Source organism: Phocoena sinus, chromosome 16 (genome assembly GCF_008692025.1).
Source record: "Phocoena sinus isolate mPhoSin1 chromosome 16, mPhoSin1.pri, whole genome shotgun sequence".
In the NCBI taxonomy this organism is placed as follows: Eukaryota; Metazoa; Chordata; class Mammalia; order Artiodactyla; family Phocoenidae; genus Phocoena; species Phocoena sinus.
Window position 1 is genome coordinate 45,444,247 of NC_045778.1, and position 24,546 is coordinate 45,468,792.

Below are 24,546 nucleotides of genomic sequence, written 5' to 3' on the forward strand. Positions count from 1 at the left end.
ATATAGGAAAGAAGGATCTGTATAAAAAATAAATAACTTCAAAACTTATAAAAAAAGAAAAAGAAAGACCACCACTATAAGAATCATTTCTTAGAAAACCATTCATACTGCTGCCAATATTTTATATGTTTAAGTTAGACTGGGCCTACAGGTCACTAAGTCAACCAGAGCCGATGTGGCATTTATTGTTAAGTGTTGTAAATAATTCAAATAAGATTGTGAGAATTTTCCCACTGACTCCTTGATTGCAATGTAGTTTTAATTTAATCCTAGAACAATGGACTATTAATAGCTGGTAGAAAACAGGTGCTTAATGAATGGTAGTTGAATTAAAAGAAACCCATTTGTCAATTTTTACAATTATATTAATATGGTAGAGATATTAGCTGTTTCTGATTATCTCTCTGCAGTCCCCATATATTAGGAATGGATACAAATCAAAGAATAACTCAAATACTTTTTATTATATATTCATGATAATGGTCCTAATGTGATTTCTAATTTGTTTCCAATTATACTGCTTTTCTTTGGCAGGGGTACGCTCCCAGAAATTATATGCCAATTAGTCATGAGTTCTATTGTCCAGGTAGTTTTTTGGCTTAGCTTTTCCCTATTGGTGAGATAAACTCCTTAAGACTGCCCGAACATTAGTGTGAACCATTTCAGATAGGTCTGGCTCTGCCTTTACTTCCTTTGTATTCTGTTCATTGGAAGCTAGTCACTAGGTCCAGCCTAAACTCATGGGGAGGGGATGATACAAGAGTGTGAACCTCTGGAGTCAGGAATCATTGGGAGCCACACTGACCTCGACTATCACAATTTCCTATTAATTTTTCATGTCTTGTCTCTGACTCTTATTAATTCCTACTTTGCACTAATATTTATTTTATTTGATACTGGACTTCACACTTGTAAAGTACAATTCTATGTTTCAAGGTGCTTATGTAGTAATAAATGTAAAGTATAAAAAAAAATCCCTCTCCTCTCCAAAAACAACAAAAAACCCAAAACACTCCCAAACTCAAAATCTTCTGGTAAATTATAATTTACCCTAGCAGAAAGATGTCAGATTGAAATTCATAATTTTTAAATGTACTTTCATTTCTTTAATTATAGAGTACAGAAGTTTAGAACTTTTTAGTTCAGTTTCCAAATATTCTGTTTTTATTTTAATGATTTGAATAGGTGTTACTGCCATGACAGCATTTGTAAAGTTTGTGTACTTTTAACTTTACATTTTGTTTTTTCCTTTTCAACCGACTAAATCAAGTTACTGTACTGATACATATACTCCTTGTATCTAACAAATATTCTTTAACATCCTCTTAAGATCTAATGATACTTTAACAAGTGTGGAAAAGAGTGAAAAGCCTTATGGTGATCAGAATACGAATTGGAATTTGAAGACAAATCACCCCTTGAAGAACAATATTCTGAAGAAAACAACAGCCATAACATTGCAGAATTTAAGAATTACAGAGTGACAAAATAGTGAGCATTGGTGAATTGAGTTAAAGGATTTAGGAAGTAAAATCCTTTTGGTAAATGAGCATGAAATTGTTTCAAGCCAATGTACCTTTAATTGTTGAGGATGTCAAAGTATACTAAGTAAGCTCTGTAATTCCTTAATCAGCACTGACTTGAAATTTAACGCTTAGCTAGTCCTTAAAGGAGACGATCACGCAGTAGGGGATGGATCACTTTTCTCCAAAAAGACACTTCAATTTTGAGATTACTCAAAAAAACAAGGGGCTAGTGGTAGGTAGCCATTCAAAGGCCAAAAAGAACGGAAACACCATCCTCCAATCAAACCTTTGGCAAAACAGTGTATTTTTAAAAATGTACTTAAACATTAAAAACCAGTGCAGGCGATTTGGAGAGGGGTTTCAAGAAACTGGAGGGATGGGTTAATAATGAGGGTAACTGGCATATCTGTGAAACGAAAAGATAAAAAAAGACTTCTTGTTCTCAGGAGAACTGCTGCCTACCAGGGAAGCCTGGCTAGGGAGAGCCCCTGTCTTGCAGTGTATTATTACCAGGTGTGAATAGCTGTTAACATCATAGACTATCACTGTTAGCAAGCTGTTACATTCTAGCACATTTTAGATGTAACATGACACTAATAGTAACTATACTTTCAAGCATAAGAAAGTGTGAACATAGTTCAAATCAGTCCTGAAAGGGAAAAAAGTATCCCCCAAGCTCCCTTTGTTTCCAAAGAAGCCCCTTTCCAGCTCACATGATGTACAAAAAAATAATAATGAAAGCAAAAAACATGCAATTTAACATGTTGTGATATTTGCTTAGTGACAGACTTTTTAGTAGAGCCTGGTGGTAGATGCTTAGGAATGCTCCCTCACTTGAACAACATCTTTAATCACTTTTTATTATACTAGGGTATCTGTATGTGGGCTGTCATTCTCTGTAATATAATTTTCTTACTGTTTATTTAAGAATCCATATACTGAGTGAGGCTTGTGAAACTAAGCTATGAAGCAATCTAATTACTTCCAAGATCTGGTACACAGGCGCTTACTGCAAATGAGATCTGTCTAACCATCTTCAGGGGGAGATTTGTTATTCAAAACAAGAAAATCCTGGAGGCAGGAACCTTGTTGTCTACTCATCCTGTGAATAATTTCAACTGGTTTCTTTCCAATAATTGGAACCCCAAAGGAAATGTTCCAGGTGTTTATCAGTGTAATGACAGTCAACCAAAAATGTAAAGAGGATAACCAGGACACTATTTTCTCTTTATTAAAAAAACAAACAACTGATACCTATTAATGTATCTAATAACGTAGCTGAACAGGAACCTTAGTATGAAGGAAGTCAATTTCACTATAAACCTTGAGTGAAAGGCAGGTGTTAGATTTTCTAGTTGTCTAAGAAAACTGTTGGCCCTATTCCTTAATAATGTGGGGAAGCATTAAGCTCAACTTCCCTAATAATCTGGTTTTAATTTTGCATTCACCTACTGAAAAGTATTGGTACATATTCCTCTTTGCTAGTCAATTGTAATTATCTCTGTCTTTAAAAGAAAAAAGCAATATGCTCGGTCAAACTGGGGAACTTAAGAACAGCAACAACAAAGATGTTTCCAGTAAAGAAAAAGCTATGAGTTTTTATATAAAGTTAAAAAAAAACCAGAAAAACAAAACCAGACATCACAATTTAGATTTGAAAAGCACTCTTTGTTCAGTCAAGTTAGGGGATATAAATTTATAGGGCATATTCCTAACTTCCCAGGGTTAATTCATAGAGGAACTTTGTATTAAGTAGCGAGTCCTCTTCTGTCTTTAGCTGAAGATGGTATTTAAGGTGAGGGCTTCGACCATTTTGGTGAGTTACTTTTCCTGGGTCTCTCCCATGTGTACATGTTATTAAATTTTGTTTTCTCCTGTTAATGTGGCTCATGTCAATTTAATTCTTAGACCAGCCAGAATGACCTGGAAGGGTAGAGGGAAATTTCTGCCTCCCCAACAGTGGGAAATCACTCCAATTCCTTATATCAGTATAAGTATATCATGCCTGCCTCTAAGTTTTTCAAGATACTTCCAAGAACTCTTTAAAGTAATGTTTGTCAAGTACAGTCATAATAGGAAAAGCTAATTTCCCCTCCAAGTTATGTGTCAGGATTATTGCAGATGAACTAAAAATGTTTTCTTTCCATGATATATAACCTTCTCCCTTTACAAAAGGTCCTTGAATGCTGGCAGGTGATTCTGTGAGTCAAATGAGCATGAAAGTTCAATTCACAATTAAGATACTTGAAATTCATTTCAAGGTTTCATTTAAAACGCTTAGCAGAAAATATTAGCACTAACAGAAAAAAAAAAAAAGAGCCTTTCTTTATTATTAGTGAGTTCCGAAGTTACTATGATTTCTCTTAAGAGGAATAAAAATAGGCACTGATGGCATTATACCAATAATGAGTAACTTGGTATTTGAAATTTCAAGTAAAACCATAATTAATGAGGAATTTTCTAATCAACATACATTTAAAATAATGTATTCTACTGAACCACAGAGACTGAATAATACAGCAGCGTTACGCTACACAAATATTGAAAGTTCCTCTATTTTTCTTTTTCTCCATACCATCCAATTATATCAAACTGATTTTTTTCAAAAGGTAGATTAATTCTACTCTGTATGAGTTTTACTAAATGCCATATACATTAGACATTATGTTTATTTAATACTACTATATGTTTCTTATCTTGATTGGTTTTCTTTATTTGCAAATGTATCCACATACTTTGATACTAGGTGGGCCTTCAACTCTTTTCTTCAATACTTCACATACGTACCCAAGTACTGGAGAGAAAATGTTCAGAATATTTTCCTCATTTGTTAGATCTCTATTCAACATTTAGATACACCCAGGTTTGGGCCTCCGTGAAAAATAGCCAAATCAAAAGTTTTTGTAAAAACTATGCTCTTTCTCAATAAAAATTGGCTTCGGTGTTTCTGTTCCTTAATAAGTCTTCTAAAATCCATCTTTCCTTTATCCTTCTGACTGTTCACTGGACCTCAAAATCCACAGCCATACTAGCCATTTAATTAGGAAAGGTTAAGGCCCAAAAACACTATTTACAAATCTTCCCATATTATCAATAATCCCTATCAATACCTTTCTGTCAATATTCTCTATGCTCTAAATGATCTGTTGTGAAAAAGAAAATGTGTTTTATGGCCTTCTACACACCACAGGTTCAAAGTCAAAAGTTCACAGCTAATCCATCATGGCCAAATCCAAAAGACACTTAGCCACTGGTCTCCTGAGCATCATTCTTTTAAGTCTTGAGGAGATAATTTTAGCTATAATACCATCATTCTATTGGGTTGGCCAAAAAGTTTGCTCAGCTTCAAGTTAAAAAAAAAGACACATTTTTCATTTTAATGAAGAACTTTATTGAACAACGTATTCACTAACTGAACGAACTTTTTGGCCAACCCCATGCTCCAAAAGAGAACTTTTGCAGAGCTGTGAAAGTACCATGGAGAATATAAAAAGGATGAATTTTTAATTACATGTTCAAATTATAAGCCTAATAAGTTACCCTTTTGAGGGGCCTCTGTGGACGGACACTTCTTATCTGTAAAAGAAGGTAGAGGAGTACCTCCGTGAACAGTTATGGAATGACTTGCTTACTAAGAACATTTCTGAAAAGAAAGATTATATCAGAAAGCAGCTTTAACTGTATTGTGGGTACCAGTTTATGAAGTTCACCTTAAAATCTGAAAACTAACCTGAGAAAATTACCACATGTATTAAAACATTTTCCCAAACATTAGTAACAATTGAACATCAGTTTATAGGAGAAGCAGTGCAACTTTGTTCACCCAAATTTCCTAAATTTATATGTCTTAATAGTTCATCTGGAAGAGAAATCTAGTACCTACTTAACTAATGTTCTGAGACAATGCCATGGTTGTAAATAAATCAAGCTTGCCAACATTTAATTCTCTTGGAAATGATTCCGCTGAGAAATTAAACTCAATCAACAGAATTTTTCCATGAATTTTAAGCCACCAGTAACTCAACTAAGTAAAACTTCTAGGTCCTAAAAGAGAATGCCGGAATGTCATGGCAAACACTGGGAAAAACCTAAAATTCAAATGCTCTGAAGCTCTGCCAAGCCAACCACTAGATAAGCTGTTAAACATGCCTGTTGAAAGACACCAACTCTCATCACTACTTGCTATTCCAATTTAATCAGCCCTGTTAACAAAGGGCATGAATAATAGCTTCTAATTCAACGTATTCATGAAACGTGAATACAAAGTATTAATATTCTAGTTCAACTTATCAAGTTGCATGGACCAAGGAGAATATGTACATCAAGAGCAGAAAAGACAAGACAAGGTTGCCCACTCTCACCACTCTTATTCAACATAGTTTTGGAAGTTTTAGCCACAGCAATCAGAGAAGAAAAGGAAATAAAAGGAATCCAAATCGGAAAAGAAGAAGTAAAGCTGTCACTGTTTGCAGATGACATGATACTATACATAGAGAATCCTAAAGATGCTACCAGAAAACTACTAGAGCTAATCAATGAATTTGGTAAAGTAGCAGGATACAAAATTAATGCACAGAAATCTCTGGCATTCCTATATACTAATGATGAAAAATCTGAAAGTGAAATCAAGAAAACACTCCCATTTACCATTGCAACAAAAAGAATAAAATATCTAGGAATAAACCTACCTAAGGATACGAAAGACCTGTATGCAGAAAATTATAAGACACTGATGAAAGAAATTAAAGATGATACAAATAGATGGAGAGATATACCATGTTCTTGGATGGGAAGAATCAACATTGTGAAAATGACTCTACTACCCAAAGCAATCTACAGATTCAATGCAATCCCTATCAAACTACCACTGGCATTTTTCAGAGAACTAGAACAAAAAATTTCGCAATTTGTATGGAAACACAAAAGACCCCGAATAGCCAAAGCAATCTTGAGAACGAAAAAAGGAGCTGGAGGAATAAGGCTCCCTGACTTTAGACTATATTACAAAGCAACAGTAATCAAGACAGTATGGTACTGGCACAAAAACAGAAAGATAGATCAGTGGAACAGGATAGAAAGCCCAGAGATAAACCCACGCACATATGGACACCTTATCTTTGATAAAGGAGGCAGGAATGTACAGTGGAGAAAGGACAGCCTCTTCAATAAATGGTGCTGGGAAAACTGGACAGGTACATGTAAAAGTATGAGATTAGATCACTCCCTAACACCATACACAAAAATAAGCTCAAAATGGATTAAAGACCTAAATGTAAGGCCAGAAACTATCAAACTCTTAGAAGAAAACATAGGAAGAACACTCTATGACATAAATCACAGCAAGATCCTTTCTGACCCACCTCCTAGAGTAATGGAAATAAAAACAAAAATAAACAAATGGGACCTAATGAAACTTCAAAGCTTTTGCACAGCAAAGGAAACCATAACCAAGACCAAAAGACAACCCTCAGAATGGGAGAAAACATTTGCAAATGAAGCAACTGACAAAGGATTAATCTCCAAAATTTACAAGCAGCTCATGCAGCTCAATAACAAAAAAACAAACAACCCCATCCAAAAATGGGCAGAAGACCTAAATAGACATTTCTCCAAAGAAGATATACAGAATGCCAACAAACACATGAAAGAATGCTCAACATCATTAATCATTAGAGAAATGCAAATCAAAACTACAATGAGATATCATCTCACACCAGTCAGAATGGCCATCATCAAAAAATCTAGAAACAATAAATGCTGGAGAGGGTGTGGAGAAAAGGGGACACTCTTGCACTGCTGGTGGGAATGTGAATTGGTTCAGCCACTGTGGAGAACAGTATGGAGGTTCCTTAAAAAACTACAAATAGAATTACCATATGACCCAGCAATCCCACTACTTGGCATATACCCTGAGAAAACCAAAATTCAAAAAGAGTCATGTACCAAAATGTTCATTGCAGCTCTATTTACAATAGCCAGGACATGGAAACAACCTAAGCGCCCATCATCGGATGAATGGATAAAGAAGATGTGGCACATATACACAATGGAATATTACTCAGCCTTAAAAAGAAATGAAATTGAGCTATTTGTAATGAGATGGATAGACCTAGAGTCTGTCATACAGAGTGAAGTAAGTCAGAAAGAAAAAGACAAATACCATATGCTAACACATATACATGGAATTTAAGGGAAAAAAATGTCATGAAGAACCTAGGGGTAAGATAGGAATAAAGACGCAGACCTACTGGAGAACGGACTTGAGGATATGGGGAGGGGGAAGGGTGAGTTTTGACAGGGCGAGAGAGAGTCATGGACATATACACACTAACAAACGTAGTAAGGTAGATAGCTGGGGGGAAGCAGCCGCAAGGCACAGGGATATTAGCTCGGTGCTTTGTGACAGCCTGGAAGTGTGGGATGGGGAGAGTGGGAGGGAGGGAGACGCAAGAGGGAAGACATATGGGAACATATGTATATGTATAGCTGATTCACTTTGTTATAAAGCAGAAACTAACACACCATTGTAAAGCAATTATACCCCAATAAAGATGTTTAAAAAAAAAAAAAAAAAGAGCAGAAAAGAAACCTTTTTTTTTTTGCGGTACGCGGACCTCTCACTGTTGTGGCCTCTCCCATTGCTGAGCACAGGCTCCGGACGCGCAGGCTCAGCGGCCATGGCTCACGGGCCCAGCCGCTCCGCGGCATGTGGGATCTTCCAAGACCAGAGCACGAACCCGTGTCCCCTGCATCGGCAGGCGGACTCTCAACCACTGTGCCACCAGGGAAGCCTGAAACCATTTTTTTTAATGGCAAAAATTGAACAGAAAAAAATTGGAAGACCAGAATTGGAAGAAAAGACACAATAATGTTACCACACAAGTGAAAAGCTCAAAGAGAAAATGAAAACAAAATCCAGCCACCTTGCCCCAAAATAAAACCTTAAAAACCAACAGCAGCACATACCAACTATAAAGAAATGATTAACGTTCAGAATTGAGCACGTGCATTAAAAAGCAGAGTACTGTGATCTTACCTCTCAAGACGTTCAAGAAGACAAAGAAGGAAGTACAAAACGTCCTAAGTATCCTTTCTCGGTAGTGGCATCAGAAATGATTTTTTTTAATCTTTACAAATATGTTTTTTCTAAATATATTATTTTGATGATCAGAAAAATATTTTTAAATGTAAAAGGCATATTAAATTAATTCAATAAATATTAGAAAAAAAAGTCATTACGGAAAAAATATTCCTGCTGCTGTTATAATTATTTGCTGTTGTTCATGCCCTAAATTATTCTGATTGAAAAACAGGAAGCACAAGTAGGAGATTCAGAGAATGAGTAAATAAAAGATTCCATCCTTCATTTAGTGTTTTTCTTTTTAAATCTAAGACTCCAAGTATCTTGCTCTGTTTTTAAAAAGCCCCCACTAGAGCTCATTTCCATTTTTATTAGTACTATAATTATAGACAAAGAGTTAATTCTTTTTTGTTGTTGTTTTTTGTTTTTTTTGTGGTACGCGGGCCTCTCACTGTTGTGGCCTCTCCCGTCGCGGAGCACAGGCTCCGGATGCACAGGCTCTGCGGCACGTGGGATCTTCCCGGACCGGGGCCCGAACCCCTGTCCCCTGCATCGGCAGGCAGACTCTCAACCACTGCACCACCAGGGAAGCCCGAGAGTTACTTCTTTATGGCTGTTTCTTCTAACTCAAGTTTGAGTCTCAGAAGATGTTTAGCATTTCAGAAACTCTATTTCTAATATCTTGATAATCTTACAACTTCGTGTATTACATTTTGCACCGCACACAGTTTGAGTTATCTCGCATTGGTGAGAGTCCCATTTCCTATTTTTTTTCAGCTCACTCTGCTTCCTGTTATACTCAAGCTTTGTGGATACTTTTTATTGGCTGTCAGTGGCAAATTCCATATAAACGGCTAGATTTCTGCCTCCAACTATTAAATGACAATGAAAGGCAATGAATATCCACAATTTCTCGAAGTAACTAATTTTAGGGAAACCAGAAATTGCTAAATTCAATCCATAGATAAAAGGCCAAGGCTCTGCCCAGATGATAAGAAACTTGACTAGTTGCTGGGGTGGGGGTAGGAGAGGCAGGATTTTGATCATTCTTATGAGAATGATGGCCATCACCATTGTGACTGTCACCAGCCTCTTTATCCAGAAAGAATGTGGTAAATATAGAAGAGGTTAGGTTCCTTCCTAAGACAATCAAAGGAGACAAAGGAATTGGACAGCAGAAGTCTTAAATTTCCAGGCTGTACCTTAAGATAAAAACGATGGGTGTTGTTTATCTGAAATACTATTTTTGAAAATAATTGACACTTGGAAGGCATGGCCAATAGCCATATATTCTTAATTTGTCCAAAGCCTTGATGTACTAGGTGCCTACTCAAGCCTGTGCAAACATCCCACAAACATGCACAAACATTTCTTGTGGAAGTCCAGAGAATTCTGCCCAGGAGGTAAGTGATAACAATAGGAGTTCAGACAACATATTAATCCTCTATTTCCTTACAGTCCAAAATCTTACCTCTAAGCAGAAGTATTGCATTGAAATGCCCAGCTCATATAATCTAATCACCGTCCCACCTACCTGTAGTTTGGTTTTGATGTTAGTGTTTCCTGCATCAGTTCATTCAAAGTACACATCTGAACCAATTTGGCAGGGTAATCGCTGTGGTGGAAACAGTGGTATCTCAGGATCTGGGATCCGTGCAGGGACCTCAGGGTCTGGGGACATGGTCCCTTCCCTTTCTTACACTTCTCGACCAATGGATTTCAAACTGTGCTCTTGGTTCCTCTACAGTACTTCTCAGGGTCCGAAAATAATGGAGGTCCCAACTACCTACTGAATTCTTTCATGCTTTTATAGTTTCAGTTGTGATAACAACTGTAACAGAACAGTAGGTGTTCACTGAATGTATTACATGCTACACTAAGTCTTTAACAGGCATTCCCTTATGTCATCTTTGCCATAGTCTTAAGGCAGGTTCTTAACCATTTTAAAGGTAAAAGAACTGAGGCCCAGGAACATTAAATTATTGTCCCAAAGGCACACAACTAGTAAGTGGTAGAGAATCTGAATCCAGGTAGTATGATTACAGATCCCATACTCTGAACTGTCTTCTTTCATGCTGGCACAAGTCTACAGAGCCTGCTCATGCCAATCCACAGTGATTTCTCTACCCCTCAAAATTCCTCTAAGTCTCCTGTTTGCCAGAATCCCTTATAACCTTTCTCTCTTTGTGCTGTACCTCTAAGTAGATTCTAAATATCTTAATTGCTCTCCAGGTGTTTGGCAGTGACTCATGAGATTTGGTAGGAGTCTAAGAAATCCGTTATGAATAACAGTACAGATGAAGTTGGATCTTCATCTATCGACTTCCAAAAAACAAAGTTTGAGACGATGTAGTTCATTCAATGTCTTACAGGGGACTGTCAAGGAGAGAGGTATAGTTTAGCAATCCAGATGTGTGACCTTAAGGAAGTTTCTTAAGCCCCCTACAGCTCAGGAAGTTTCTTAAGCCCTCTACAGCCCTCGCCTGTGCAATGGTGTTAACTCTGCAATGGTGTTATACTACCCTGTGGTGCAGGACCATTGCGAAGGTCAGAGATACTGCAGATAGCCAACTGTAAGGACACAAAGATAAAGAATTACCACTCCTTAGATACTCAAAGTAAACCCGGATTCAACCAGAGCAGTGTTTTTCAAACTGTGTTACCTGAGCTGAACTTAAAACTGCCATAGAAGTACTTAATCCAGGGGGAGGAGGGAGAAGAAATGAAGAGTAAGGGGATGTAGGGCCAGTGGATGGGGCTCCCAGAGGCAGGTCTGTAATCAGAAAAGCCTGATCTCATAAATTTCATACACAAACACACTCCATGAAATTTATTTTGGAAATAAAACAAAGAATTCAGTTATGAAGATAGTTTTAACAATACTGTTTGATCCCACTCAGAAAACTATAGACAACAGTGTTTTCAAGTCAATGAAAAGCTGCTCTATTAGAAATGGGAGGACTTATGAGGGTATAAAGTGTGTATTATTAGTAAGGCAGACTGTCCTACGGAGAATACAAGTAGGAAAGAACACTTAGCTGTAGAAGACGCTGTTCGGCTTCCTGAGCCCATAACATTTCTTGACCCTTCCCTCCCTGTCTTTCTAAGAAGTGTGTACTGCCTGTCTAGGATCTACTGCCACATTCACAGTGAAAACTCAGTTCTTAACATGTCGCGGAAATTAGCTGGTTCACTTTCTTACTTACATCCTTCAACACTCCAGGCCTCAGATCTGTACACGCCTCATTTCCAAGAAACTCCCCTTTTCTTTCTCAGTGACTGTGATAGATGGATGTCTCTTTATCTTTTAATTATCATACACTAAGAGATATGCATCTAGGACTTCCTGGACCCTCACCATGAATTAAATCAATGACCAGCTACACCAACTATAAAGGACCTTTTCCACTATTGGTCCAATGGATTGGATTTAATCATCAGGGAAAACATTCCCCTTATTCAGACGTCACCAACTCAAGTGGTTATCTTAAATACACCCATCCACATTTGCTTTTTCACCTAATCCAATCTACACTCAAGAACATGAAAAACAACAAAATCAAACGAACCTTTTTCTTTGTTCTGTTTTCCTACCAACATGCTAGCCATCAAAGTCAACAAATCTACAACTTATTCTTGTAAACAGCATGGCCCAGCAGCCCATGATTTTTAAATTTTTTCCTTCCCTCTCAACCTGTTCTTTTCATTTTACTTCTCACTATTCTTCAAAAGAATATGCTAATTTGCACAAGGATGGTACTCTTCTACTAATTTTGTTTCACTCAAAAGAGAAAAAAAGTAACTTTTCTTAAATATCTCTGTTCAACAGCAACAAAACAAGGAAAAAAAAACCACAATGACACGAAGAATAAAACTGACTACTTATTATTGGGTTCATAATTTTCTTTTAAATACTTCTGTATAAACAATTTGATGCGTGGGAGAGTGTACTATGTTTAGGTTAATACAAATTAAGTGCCCATAAAATCTAGATTAGTGGTCTGAAACTTTAGATGCATAGGAATCACCCAGAGGGCTTGTTTTACACAGATTACTGTGCCCCACTCAAAAAATTTCTGAATCAATAGATGGAGGATGCCAGAGATTTTGCAACTGCCTAAGTGATGCTGATGGCTGTTACTGCAGGGACCACCGTGATAAACATTGTAGTAAACATTTGAAGTTCCCTAATCAAGAGTCTACACTTTAGGTGTGGGTAGTAGGCAAACTGCAGACCTGACTCAGGAGTCAACACACGTGGGTGGAGGAAAGAAGGGGTGCCTATAGCAAAGTGCTTCAATAGTGCTACCTAAATTTGTCGGAGGGTTTGTAAAGGAACTCCAATTAATGGACTCCATGACCTTAGCCTCCACTTTCTCAGCCTCCATTTTCTCATCTGGAAAATCAGGGACAACCTCTCTCACCTATTGGATTAGCATATTTTTAGGAGCACATTAAAGAATATATGAATGACAGGTTGGAAATTATAAAAGCATTGTTATCATGACTACTTAGAAATTTATCCAGGCAGCAAAGGACATCCCATAGGAAGAGTGGGCTTCTCAAATTCACCAATGAATTGCTGAGATTATGTTTCTTCTAGTCAGAGGAAGTTCAAGGGAAAAACAAAGGCAAGCACTCCTGTCATGACTCAATTTTTTCTTTTAATATATTTCTTATGTACAAAATTTTTAAAAATTTAAAAATTTCTTTTTATTTTTTAATATTGTTGTTTATTCATAATTCCTACTTTAAAGAAATTCATTAACTAGTAGATTTATAGAAAAATGTAGCTACTTAGTGATGTCTCAAATACTGAACGATAAAATTTCATTGCATGAAACACTCATAAGTATTTAAATGCGCTGCAAAAAGCAGATCCTGCAGTTGGTTTTTATTGCTTATTATGTGTTTCTAAGGCTTTAAGCTTATGGCCTTTTCTTCATTATGTCACACAATTCATCCTTTTGTAACAGATGTACTTAATGTGTCCATGTGTTACAATTCAAAAATTAAAAAAATAAAACAGTTGTGACTTGTAATTGCTGTGTAACTTTTTTGTGAAAATAGAGTCCTTAGGCCAACAGAAATAATCCTACAGATGCACTTGTGCTTTAAAGCAAAATGAACCACCGCAGACAAAATTTAAAAGTTTGTGACAGCCGCAGCACAGCAAAGTAGTGTCAAACTCCTGGCCCTCTCTTGAAAACTAGCTCTGGGTCTCAGTGCTTCAGCTTTCACCCATCCCCAAAGCTCTGAGCCTAGAGCATCACTCATAGAATTCAAATGTTAGCTGCGTTTATTAACCATCGTTACTACTGAGCATTCAATGAGAATCCATCCCAGTGTAGGAAAGATTTTTTAAAAAGCAATTATAGAATATACAACATTGATCTATCTTAGTACTTTGCTTTTTATTCTTTCAATCAGCTGAGTAAATACTAAAATTACCTCTGATCAAATTATTGAATAAATGAATGAAGGTTTAATCTGTCAAAAACTAACACAAGCTTTGCATTGTGGAAAAGTTTTTTATGATGCAGGTCTTTGTGGGAAAATTACAAATTCTGAAGGATTAAAGAAACTGCTGGAAAAAAAATCAGCCCTCCTTGCCCATTGTTCAGATTTACTATTAGATTACCCACGATTCTTAAAAAGTAGTAATATCCCATCAGTTAGAGCCTGACTATTCTCTACATATAGGAAACACTCAAGGTATTCAATGATTGAACAATTAAAGGATGGAGCAAGAGAGTAATTTATCTAACCTTAAGAAGGAATTAAGTACTATTGCCTTCCTTAGACTGTGAGAGGGTTTTGCTTTTTCCCCCCAAGAAGCACTGCTAACATATGCCTATTTGCCAGGTCTAGTCAATACTAGACTTGGATCTTTTCTGGAAATAGTTAAATATCAATTCTAAATAAATTCTGACTATAACAGCTTCCATAAAAACACTAGGGGAAAAAAAAAACAAACTTCAGCCTGTAAAAGAAAACAATTGTAGTTTAATAACAGTTTTCTTCTCTGATATTCACTTTTAATCCACTTAAACAATAAAGGAATGTGAAGAATAGCTTCTGCAGCCCATTTGTTCATGCTAGTGTGTTATATCACCATTGGTACCTTATGAGTTGATTCTTTTATTAAAGAAATTTATTTCTCAGGGATTACATTACTGGATTTATGTTACTAATTTTTACGGTATTCTTTAATAGACAAATGTGATACAAAATTGTACTAGGAAGAATATTATCGAATTAGGTCACTAAACAAGTGTACCTACTTCTCCAGGGTGACGCCTTAATACACTGTTTGCTTCATCGTCCAGGATGATGACAACTCCTGGCAAGTTACTGGGCTACTCCTTCTGCAATCAGGGTCATATTTCTAGTTCTTATCATCTAAATTTATTTTGTGTCTTCCTTCAGGATTCTTGGTACAAAGCATGCATTGGACTGGGAGAAAGCGAAGCATGCATCTTTTTAACCTGCCTCTCGAAGGTAAAACAGAGACTGTCTCAACACAGTTATCTCCTCTGCCTTTGCACCATCACACAGGGAGCTTGACAGTATGGGGTTGCTCCCGGTCACTAAAACCCCAGGTATTAACTGCACACACGTTGATTGATTGTACTGGCAGACAATGTTACTTCATTTTCACACACAAAAATCTTTACCATAAATACATCGCTTTATGGAACTCTATGATGGCATTTCCTAAAAAGTATCTAACTGCTTCCTTCTTGATTTAGTCATCTTAAGAAATCTTCAAGGTTTACAGCCACTCCAAGAGCTTCATCTAGAATTCCTTTACATTAACAATAAAACTGGCATTCATTCCCTGTGTTCCTTTACCAATAAAAAGCAGTGTATGTTGACCGTATAGGTATAGGCATTACATTTAATAAGTGCATACAGGGATTTGAGCCATAAATTATACTCAAATCTCCTTTTACTTTTTTTTTAATATATCACCTTATACTAAATCAGACATTTTCTTCCTTCCTGCCAATGAAATGACTAGCTCTTGTATTAATCATATTTGAATATATGTAGGCAGTAATTATATATGTAATTCTTACATTTTTTAAACAAATGTTTCTATTAAGTACTTTGCAAAGCTGAACTTGAAAGGAGCATCCTTAAAACATGGCCTCCCTCCCCCTTCCTCTCTCTGCTTTCATGTGCAACGCCGCAAACCTTCTAAATATAAATTATGTGATATAATAGTCTTCTCTTTAATACACTGGTTTACTGTTATTCACTAACAATCCAATTATTGACAGAAATGAAGCTTTCATTTCAACCTGATTATCCATTGTTTCGTGTAGATTGGTTTGTACCATAAATATTTTTATGTTACCGTTATGACAAAATGTAGTCCTCTGTTATAAGTTTTCATCATCCTGGAAAAACAGACATGACTTAAAGCTCTCAAGGTAAAACTAAAAAGTACCGACGGAATTTAGTACGTGTGTAAATGTTACAGTTAATGATTAACAAACCCACAAGCGTATCTTACATTTTGAAAGTGGTTTTAAAGGCACATTAGGATTACCATGGAGTCCCCTATTTTCTCAGGATGAAGTGAGAACGAAGGGGGTCTATATCACTATGTGTGGTATTAAATATTTTAATATCACTACCTGTGATATAAAATTCTTACTATCTCTGGCTGTGGGATTTAATGTTACTGGGCAATGGTGCTACCACTGAAGTGTATTTGCTGGCTTTAGTCCTTTTACTCTTTCCCCCAATCATCTTTGAGGTTTTGACAGTTGGCAGATTTTCCTGAGTCAGGTTGAATAATGTAGTGTTTGAAACAGAGCTGCAAGGGAATATACGAGCCACCTCACTGCGTAGACTCAACTTAATTTTAAAAACAAACAGAAAAATCCAAACCTTTCAACTTCATTCTTAAAAAGTCTTTGACACAGTGAAGTATCTTCACTGGTCAGCTTCCCCCTGTCAAATATCTCAGGAAAGCTTAAGTATGGAAAGTTGAAAGTATTCAAACTAAAGCAGATGTTATTCAAGTCACCAACTTGTCAGATTTCTTGTAGGATGCTTAGGTTCTTTTGTGTTAGTACTGAAGTACTTTAGTCCTGAGGAATTTTTAAATACTCGCTATAAATAATCGAAGGAGAGAGAATTACTCAGATATTTTGCCCAAGCCAGTTCATAAAAGAGCTTCCACACCCACGATAGACATACTTTGCAGATAACTTTTCTATGCTAATCACCTTAATCTGGTATCGAGATGGTTTCCTACAAAGAGAGAGCTTTTAGTCTTGGGTTTTTACTGGGGTCTCTTTGAATAAGACCATTTGAATAATATACTGTCTAAGGTTTGGGGCACTTTGAGTGGGACACTCAAAGTGTGAGGAACAGACTTCAATTTATTATCTGCAGGCAAAAATTCTAATGTGTGTACAACTGAAGTTGGAGCAAAGAGCACGCGATTCAAATCCGAAAAAATCCCTGTGTAGTTGGGAGAACTGGCTGTGGGAAATCCAGGTAAAAATAAGACATGTTTTTGCAAATTCACAAACAGGGTATATGCCACTTAATCTCTCTGTCATTGTAAACTAAGGGCCTTTTCCATCCTATTTGTTTCCAGTAACTTCAACGTCTCCATTTTTGTGATTTTAGAGAACCTGGGGCATAGAATTAAGGTAAAAGGCCCTGGGTTAGAGTAAATTTACATTGCTCTAGCTGTGAGAGTAGTGAAAGTGAAATCACAACCAGGAATAAGACTTAGAAAAACATGATAATAATATGCTTCCAGATATGGGAACTGAGTAAGTCAGGGGTATTCGATGGACATATTAGAAATTCCTATCCCTTATGGGGTTTGAAAATGGACGGTAACACTCTCCTTTGTTAGTATAATCCCAAAGTATTTAGACAAAAATGTGAAATTCAAACAACACTGGAGACATTGTTTGGTGTTATGGAAACCAAATATAACCACTGACTTTTTTTTCTTCTCCCCATGGCATCTGGAATGCTTGTAATTGGATAGACGCAATCAAAGTGACCATTTTCATATCACAGTTAATAAAGAAAACTTGAGCCTATTTAAGCCATGAATAACCTCAAGGCATTTGTTAGATTTGTTTCCAATATAATGTTAATTTTTTATATTTTTATATCCTCATCCCTCAGGGGAAAATCAATGGTGTTGTTTTATAAGATAAAAGTAACATAACATGGATTTCTTTCCCCCTATATCACTGTGGGTTTTGTTCTAAAAAAATATTCTTCTTAGTGCTATCAGATCTTCCTCCTGGTGCTACCATAATAACCAATAGTATATTGGTTATTTATTTTCAAAAGAATCCCAGTTGATTTTTCCCAGATGAAAAACAAAGAGCTTGCTTCAAACAACCGTTCTCTTAGTTGGATCACTATGAACAAGCTTATAATCGTAATTTAGAGCATATGTCAATCTATAACTTTAATAAAAACATTTTCTTTTTTGGATTAAAGACTTGAATGTAAGATCTGAAACCATAAAACTCCTAGAAGGAAACTTAAGTGGTAAGTGTCTTGATATCAGTCTTAGAGATGATTCTTTGGATTTGACACCAAAAGCAAAGGCAACAGAAGCAAAAACCAAGTGGGGCTACATCAAACTAAAAACTTTCTACACAGCAAAGAAAGCCAATGAAATGAAAAGGCAACTTTCAGAATGGGAGAAAATGTTTGCAAATCATATATCTGATAAGGGATTAATATCCAAAATATATAAAGAACTCATACAACTCAATAGCAAAAAACCCAAACAATTTGATGAAAAAGTGGGCAGAGGATTTGAATAGACATTTTTCCAAAGAAGACATAGGGATGGCCGTAAGGCACATGAAAAGATGCTCAATATCACTAATCATCAAGGAAATCCAAATCAAAACCACATGAGTTATCACCTCTCACCTGTTAGAACGGCTATTATCAAACAGATAAGAAATAACAAGTGCTGGCGAGGATGTGGAGAAAAGGAAACACTTGTGCATTCTTGGTGGGAACATAAATTAGTGCAGCCACTATGGAAAACAGTATGGAGGTTCCTCAAACAATTAAGAATAGAACTACCCTATGACCCAGCAATTCCATTTCTGGATACCTATTCAAAGAAGTAAAACACTCCTTTTTTTCTTTAACATCTTCATTGGAGCATAATTGCTTTACAATGCTGTGTTAGTTTCTGCTTTATAACAAAGTGAATCAGCTATACATATACATATATCCCCATATCTCCTCCCTCTTGCGTTTCCCTCCCACCCTCCCTATCCCACCCCTCTAGGTGGTCACAAAGCACCGAGCTGATCTCCCTGTGCTATGCAGCTGCTTCCCACTAGCTATCTATTTTACATTTCATAGTGTATATATGTCCATGACACTCTCTCGCGCTGTCCCAGCTTACCCTTTCGCCCTCCCCATGTCCTCAAGTCCATTCTCTACATCTGCGTCTTTATTCCTGTCCTGCCCCTACGTTCTTCAGAACCATTTTTCTTTTTTTTTAGATTCCATATATATGTGTTAGCATACAATATTTGTTTTTCTCTTTCTGACTTCACTCTGTATAACAGACTCTAGGTCCATCCACCTCACTACAAATAACTCAATTTCGTTTCTTTTTATGGATGAGTAATATTCCATTGTATATACGTGCCACATCTTCTTTATCCATTCATCTGTCAATGGACACTTAAGTTGCTTCCATGGCCTGGCTATTGTAAATAGAGCTGCAGTGAACATTGTGGTACATGATTATTTTTGAATTATGGTTTTCTCAGGGTATTTGACCAGTAGTGGGATTGCTGGGTCATATGGTAGTTCTATTTGTAGTTTTTTAAGGAACCTCCATACTGTTCTCCATAGTGGCTGTATCAAGTTACATTCCCACCAACAGTGCAAGACGGTTCCCTTTGCTCCACACCCTCTCCAGCATTTATTGTTTGTAGATTTTTTGATGATGGCCATTCTGACCGGTATGAGGTGATACCTCATTGTAGTTTTGATTTGCATTTCTCTAATGATTAGTGATGTTGAGCATCCTTTCATGTGTTTGTTGGCAATCTGTGTATCTTCTTTGGAGAAATGTCTGTTTAGGTCTTCTGCCCATTTTTGGACTGGGTTGCTTGTTTTTTTGATATGGAGCTGCATGAGCTGCTTGTATATTTTGGAGATAAATCCTTTGTCAGTTGCTTCACTTGCAAATAGTTTCTCCCATTCTGAGGGCTGTCTTTTGTCTTATGTTTTCCTTTGCTGTGCAAAAGCTTTTAAGTTTCATTAGGTCCCATTTGTTTATTTTTGTTTTTATTTCCATTTCTCTAGGAGGTGGGTCAAAAGGGATCTTGCTGTGATTTATGTCATAGAGTGTTCTGCCTATGCTTTCCTCTACGTGTTTTATAGTGTCTGGCCTTACATCTAGGTCTTTAATCCCTTTTGAGTTTATTTTTGTGTATGGTGTTAGGGAGTGTTCTAATTTCATTCTTTTACATGTAGCTGTCCAGTTTTCCCAGCACCACTTATTGAAGAAGCTGTCTTTTCTCCGTTGTATATTCTTGCCTCCTTTATCAAAAATAAGGTGACCATATGTGCGTGGGTTTATCTCTGGGCTTTCTATCCTATTCCACTGATCTATTTTTCTGAAAAACACTAACTCTTAAAGATACATGTACCCATATGTTCATTTCAGCATTAGCTACAATAACCAGTATATGGAAATGACAGGTATATCAATGAATGAATTAGTAATGGAAATGTGGTATATATATACACAATGGAATACTATTAAACCATTAAGAAGAAGGAAACGCTGCCATTAGTAACAACATGGATGGACATTGAGGGCATTATGCTAAGTGAAATAAGTCAGAGAAAGACAAATACCATTGTGATCTCACTTATATGTGGAATCTTAAAAAAAAAAAAAAGAGTTCTGGCTCTTAAATACAGAGAACAGATTGGTGATTGCCAGAGGTTTTGGGGGGAGAGGGGCAGTGAGGGGTGGGTAGAATGAGTGAAGGGGGTCAAATTGCAGAAACTTCCAGTTATAAAATAAATAAATCCTGGGGATGTAACGTACTCACGGTAGCTAGAGTTAATAATACTGTGTTACATTTAAGTCCTGGGGATGTAATGTACTCACGGTAGCTAGAGTTAATAATACTGTGTTACATTTAAGTCCTGGGGATGTAATGTACTCACGGTAGCTAGAGTTAATAATGGGTTACGTATTTAAAAGTTTCTAAGAAAGTAGATCTCAAAAGGTCTAATCGCAAGAAAAGAAATTTTGTAACTATGTATGGTGATGGATATCAACTAGACTTATTGTGGTGACCATTTTGCAATATATTCAAATACTGAATCATGCATAACTGAAACTAATACAATGCTATATGTCAATTTACCTCAATATATAAAAATAAGACAACTATTTTTTATATCCTATTAAAAAAAAGACTACCCACAGGTGTTAGGTTCACATTCGTTATCAGAGGAAGTCACTGGAATGTATTTATTTAAGGCCTGATACAATTTCAAAAAGTGCTCTTGTGAACAAGAAATGACTCAGGTACAGTGAGGAGCTCTTGAATGTCACCTAGGATTCAGTGATGACTGTGCGATTAAAAATGCATTAAAATGCTAGGCAGGGGCTTCCCTGGTGGCACAATGGTTGAGAATCCGCCTGCCGATGCAGGAGACGCGGGTTCGTGCCCCGGTCTGGGAAGATCCCGCATGCCGCGGAGCGGCTGGGCCCGTGGGCCATGGCCACTGAGCCTGCGCGTCCGGAGCCTGTGCTCCACAACGGGAGAGGCCACAGCAGTGAGAGGCCCGCATACCCCCCAAAAAAAAAAAAAAAAAAAAAATGCTAGGCAGCTTTCAGGCTAATCTAGGGAGAAAGAAAAGAGGGCTCAACATTTTCAATCATGAAAGAAAGTGGGTATTGTTGGGGGAAAAGGGGTCACAAGCCAGGTACGTGAGAAAGAAAAAAGGTGTGGATAGACAAGCTATTGAGCAGGAAGGGCAATTTCCTCAGACTTAGACTATTACACCCAAGTAGATGAATGCGTTTTGAAAGATACTCCAAGTGGTCATCACTGGCAAAATAATGGTTAAGAAAAAATAGACAAGACTCAACACAATCCTGAATTCTGAGAAACGACTGGATCTAAAAAGCCAACTAAGGACATTTTAAAATATCACACGTAAAGAGTAAGATAGCATCACTGTAGGCATTTGGTAAAACTAACACCCATGATGGAATCTAATCAGAATTATAAATTATAAAGTGATCAGCCCGAGAGTATAATTTAAACAAATTTAAAATACTATTTAAGAACTATAATCATCAATCATAAGTACAATCTCCCTGGAGAGTATAGAAGACAGCACAAAAGGTCCTGAAAAACAAATGACCATGATTCACACCTTATAGCTCTTACACAACATTCAGAAGCTGTTAATAGGTATTATTCCTTACACATGCACAAAGCCTCTGCATTCGTACACCATCAACCACAGACTCTTTTCTGAATACAACCTCCACATCTTTGGGCACGATAAACACACACAACCACATACCTACTCATGAGACATCCGAGTCTGTGTTAAAGAACATGCTCCATCACTCATTCCCTTTAATGATGGATGTTCTGACCCCAAAACAGTTAGGATCATAATTTGCACTCAACAGCCAGTTCCTTCTTGTTCAGTCAGATACATAACGTCTATTTAAATTTACCAAGCATGAGAACAACAGAGGCTAGTGCAAATGAACAGCATTTTATAAGAACCTAATAAGAAAACTGACTTTCGTGAAGACAAGCAATCATCCTACAAAAAATCTTTTGCTATATAATTTAAATATTCGATTCACTTTAAAGTATTTCTTTAATAATAATTCAATATTCCAAAATCTTAAGCACCATGTTACTATCAATTGCTGGCCTTTGGAAAATCTGTAGTTTCAGTTAGATTAAATGAGCAGTACACAGGCTGAAATATTTTTATAATTTAAATATTTTAAAACCTTAAGAAATTATTCATAATACAGAGAAAGCCTGTTTTAATCCAAATGTGTTATTATGCCTCCTTTTTGCCCTAAAAGTAATATATTTCTCATGAAAATGAAGCATGATAGTAAAATCTGTTTACTTCATGGAGTCGTCACTGCTCTTTTTTCCAGTTAAGGTACTTTTTAAGTGAGTTAAAGTTCTGGCAGAATCTTTTATGGTTCATCGGGCTTCATTATTCTTTGAGTCATATAATTAAATAATCACATGGAATAAAAACATGGCAGTGCCTATCAATCAAAAGAGTTGTTTTCTCAGAGATCAAGAATCAAATGCCAAGAAAGATTCATCTAATAAGGGCCCCAAGTGCCACTGATGTTACAGTGATTTCAGTGACTAAAAAGGTGATTCACTAACAAGACCTATAAGAATATCTGTGACTCTAGCTGGCCATGCATTGAGTTCTTTACAAACCAAGTTTTAATATCATATTGTCAATCATATGCCATACTTCTGAGAGCAAAAAAAAAGCAATCTATAAAATAGTCAGTGACACCCAGACAAGATTAATTAACAATTTGGCATTTTGCCAACAGGATTGTTTTAATGACACAACCTAATCAAAGTAATTTGTGACTGCAATCATCCACAGGATGTGTCAGAACTTTTCAAACATGAAATATACACGTCTGCCTGAAGATGCAATGGACTTTCCACTGTTGGCTTTGGCATTCAGCTCTGTTTGTTATACACTCATTACATCCTGTACTCAGGAAGAAGGAATATTTAAAACAAACTTCTTTCCCTTCTAACTACTGCAGCTGCTTCTACCAAGCAATAAAATTTGCTAGAGAAATCATATATACACATACATGTAAAATTAGGGAAACAAGCTGCTTTAACGCCTTGATTTAAAATAAGCTCAATCAGTAGAAAAGAAAAACGCTGTAATATACAGCTTGATGAGCAGCTGAGGATAAGAATATACACCGACGCAGTTCTAGAATTCAGGATATCTTACTCAGTGTTTGAATGAGACGAAGGACATTTCTCCTCAATTTTTCTAAACTACTGAATGAATAAGTGAAACTTATGTGGGGAATGCAACCCAAAATAGACAGATACGTAAAATTTTCTTAAATACGATTCTGAGGCTTTCAAGGCAGAAAAATGAAAAGTCTTGCTTCTGTTTAATTCTAACTTATAAAATCATATCATTTTGAAATTCCTAATTTAATGAGTTCTAGGTTAAAGGATACTTTTCATAAGTCAGCAATAAAATTTAGCTCAATGTTAACAATCATCCTTTAGGAGGAAAATATCAACTGTATTGCAAAGCAATAATTAGAATATAGATTATTTTAATCTTTACAAAGATTAAAATCGAGAGGCATGTTAACACCTCGCAGGTCTATGGAAAAGACACTGAAAGTATCTGGAAAAAAAAAAAGAAAAATGAACAGCCTTACTCTTGACGGTCGCCGTCCGGGTACAGTTGTAAAGAATAGCCAACTCCCCGAATACTTTTCCTGGACCCATCGTGCACAGCTTCACACCTTCTTTTGTAACTTCAACCTTACCATCTAAAAAGAAGAAGGAAAAACACATCATTTCGATTCTCTCTCATGCTTCATTTCATTTGTTGCATTTCCAAGATGAGATAAGGGCCAGGCTCATTTTCAAAAATGCAGAGCAGCTACCAACTAAAACAAAGTCATCTTCAAGATGCAGTGCAAGAAATGCAATAAAATATGTAAGAAATCCATACCCTTTCCTAAATTAATCACCGATAAGATTAGAGATGAGACTAAAAGAAAACACCAAAAAAAGACAGAGATAAAAATGGCAACATGTGAAATTATTCCAAATGCAGTAATAGAAAACTCTGGTAATTCCAATTTTAAAGTCATTTTGA

At 36.5% G+C, this 24,546-nt stretch overlaps 1 protein-coding gene across 3 annotated transcripts in view; it reads right to left on the bottom strand.

Moving 5' to 3' along the window:
• The window catches only part of PRKG1 (protein kinase cGMP-dependent 1), a 1,343,672-nt gene that overhangs the window by 716,758 nt on the left and 602,368 nt on the right, over positions 1-24,546 (bottom strand). For all 3 annotated transcript variants that reach the window (XM_032607772.1, XM_032607771.1, XM_032607770.1), the window contains exon 3: positions 24,101-24,214. In XM_032607772.1, coding sequence (XP_032463663.1) covers positions 24,101-24,214 — 114 coding nt within the window. The remainder of the gene's footprint in view (positions 1-24,100; positions 24,215-24,546) is intronic.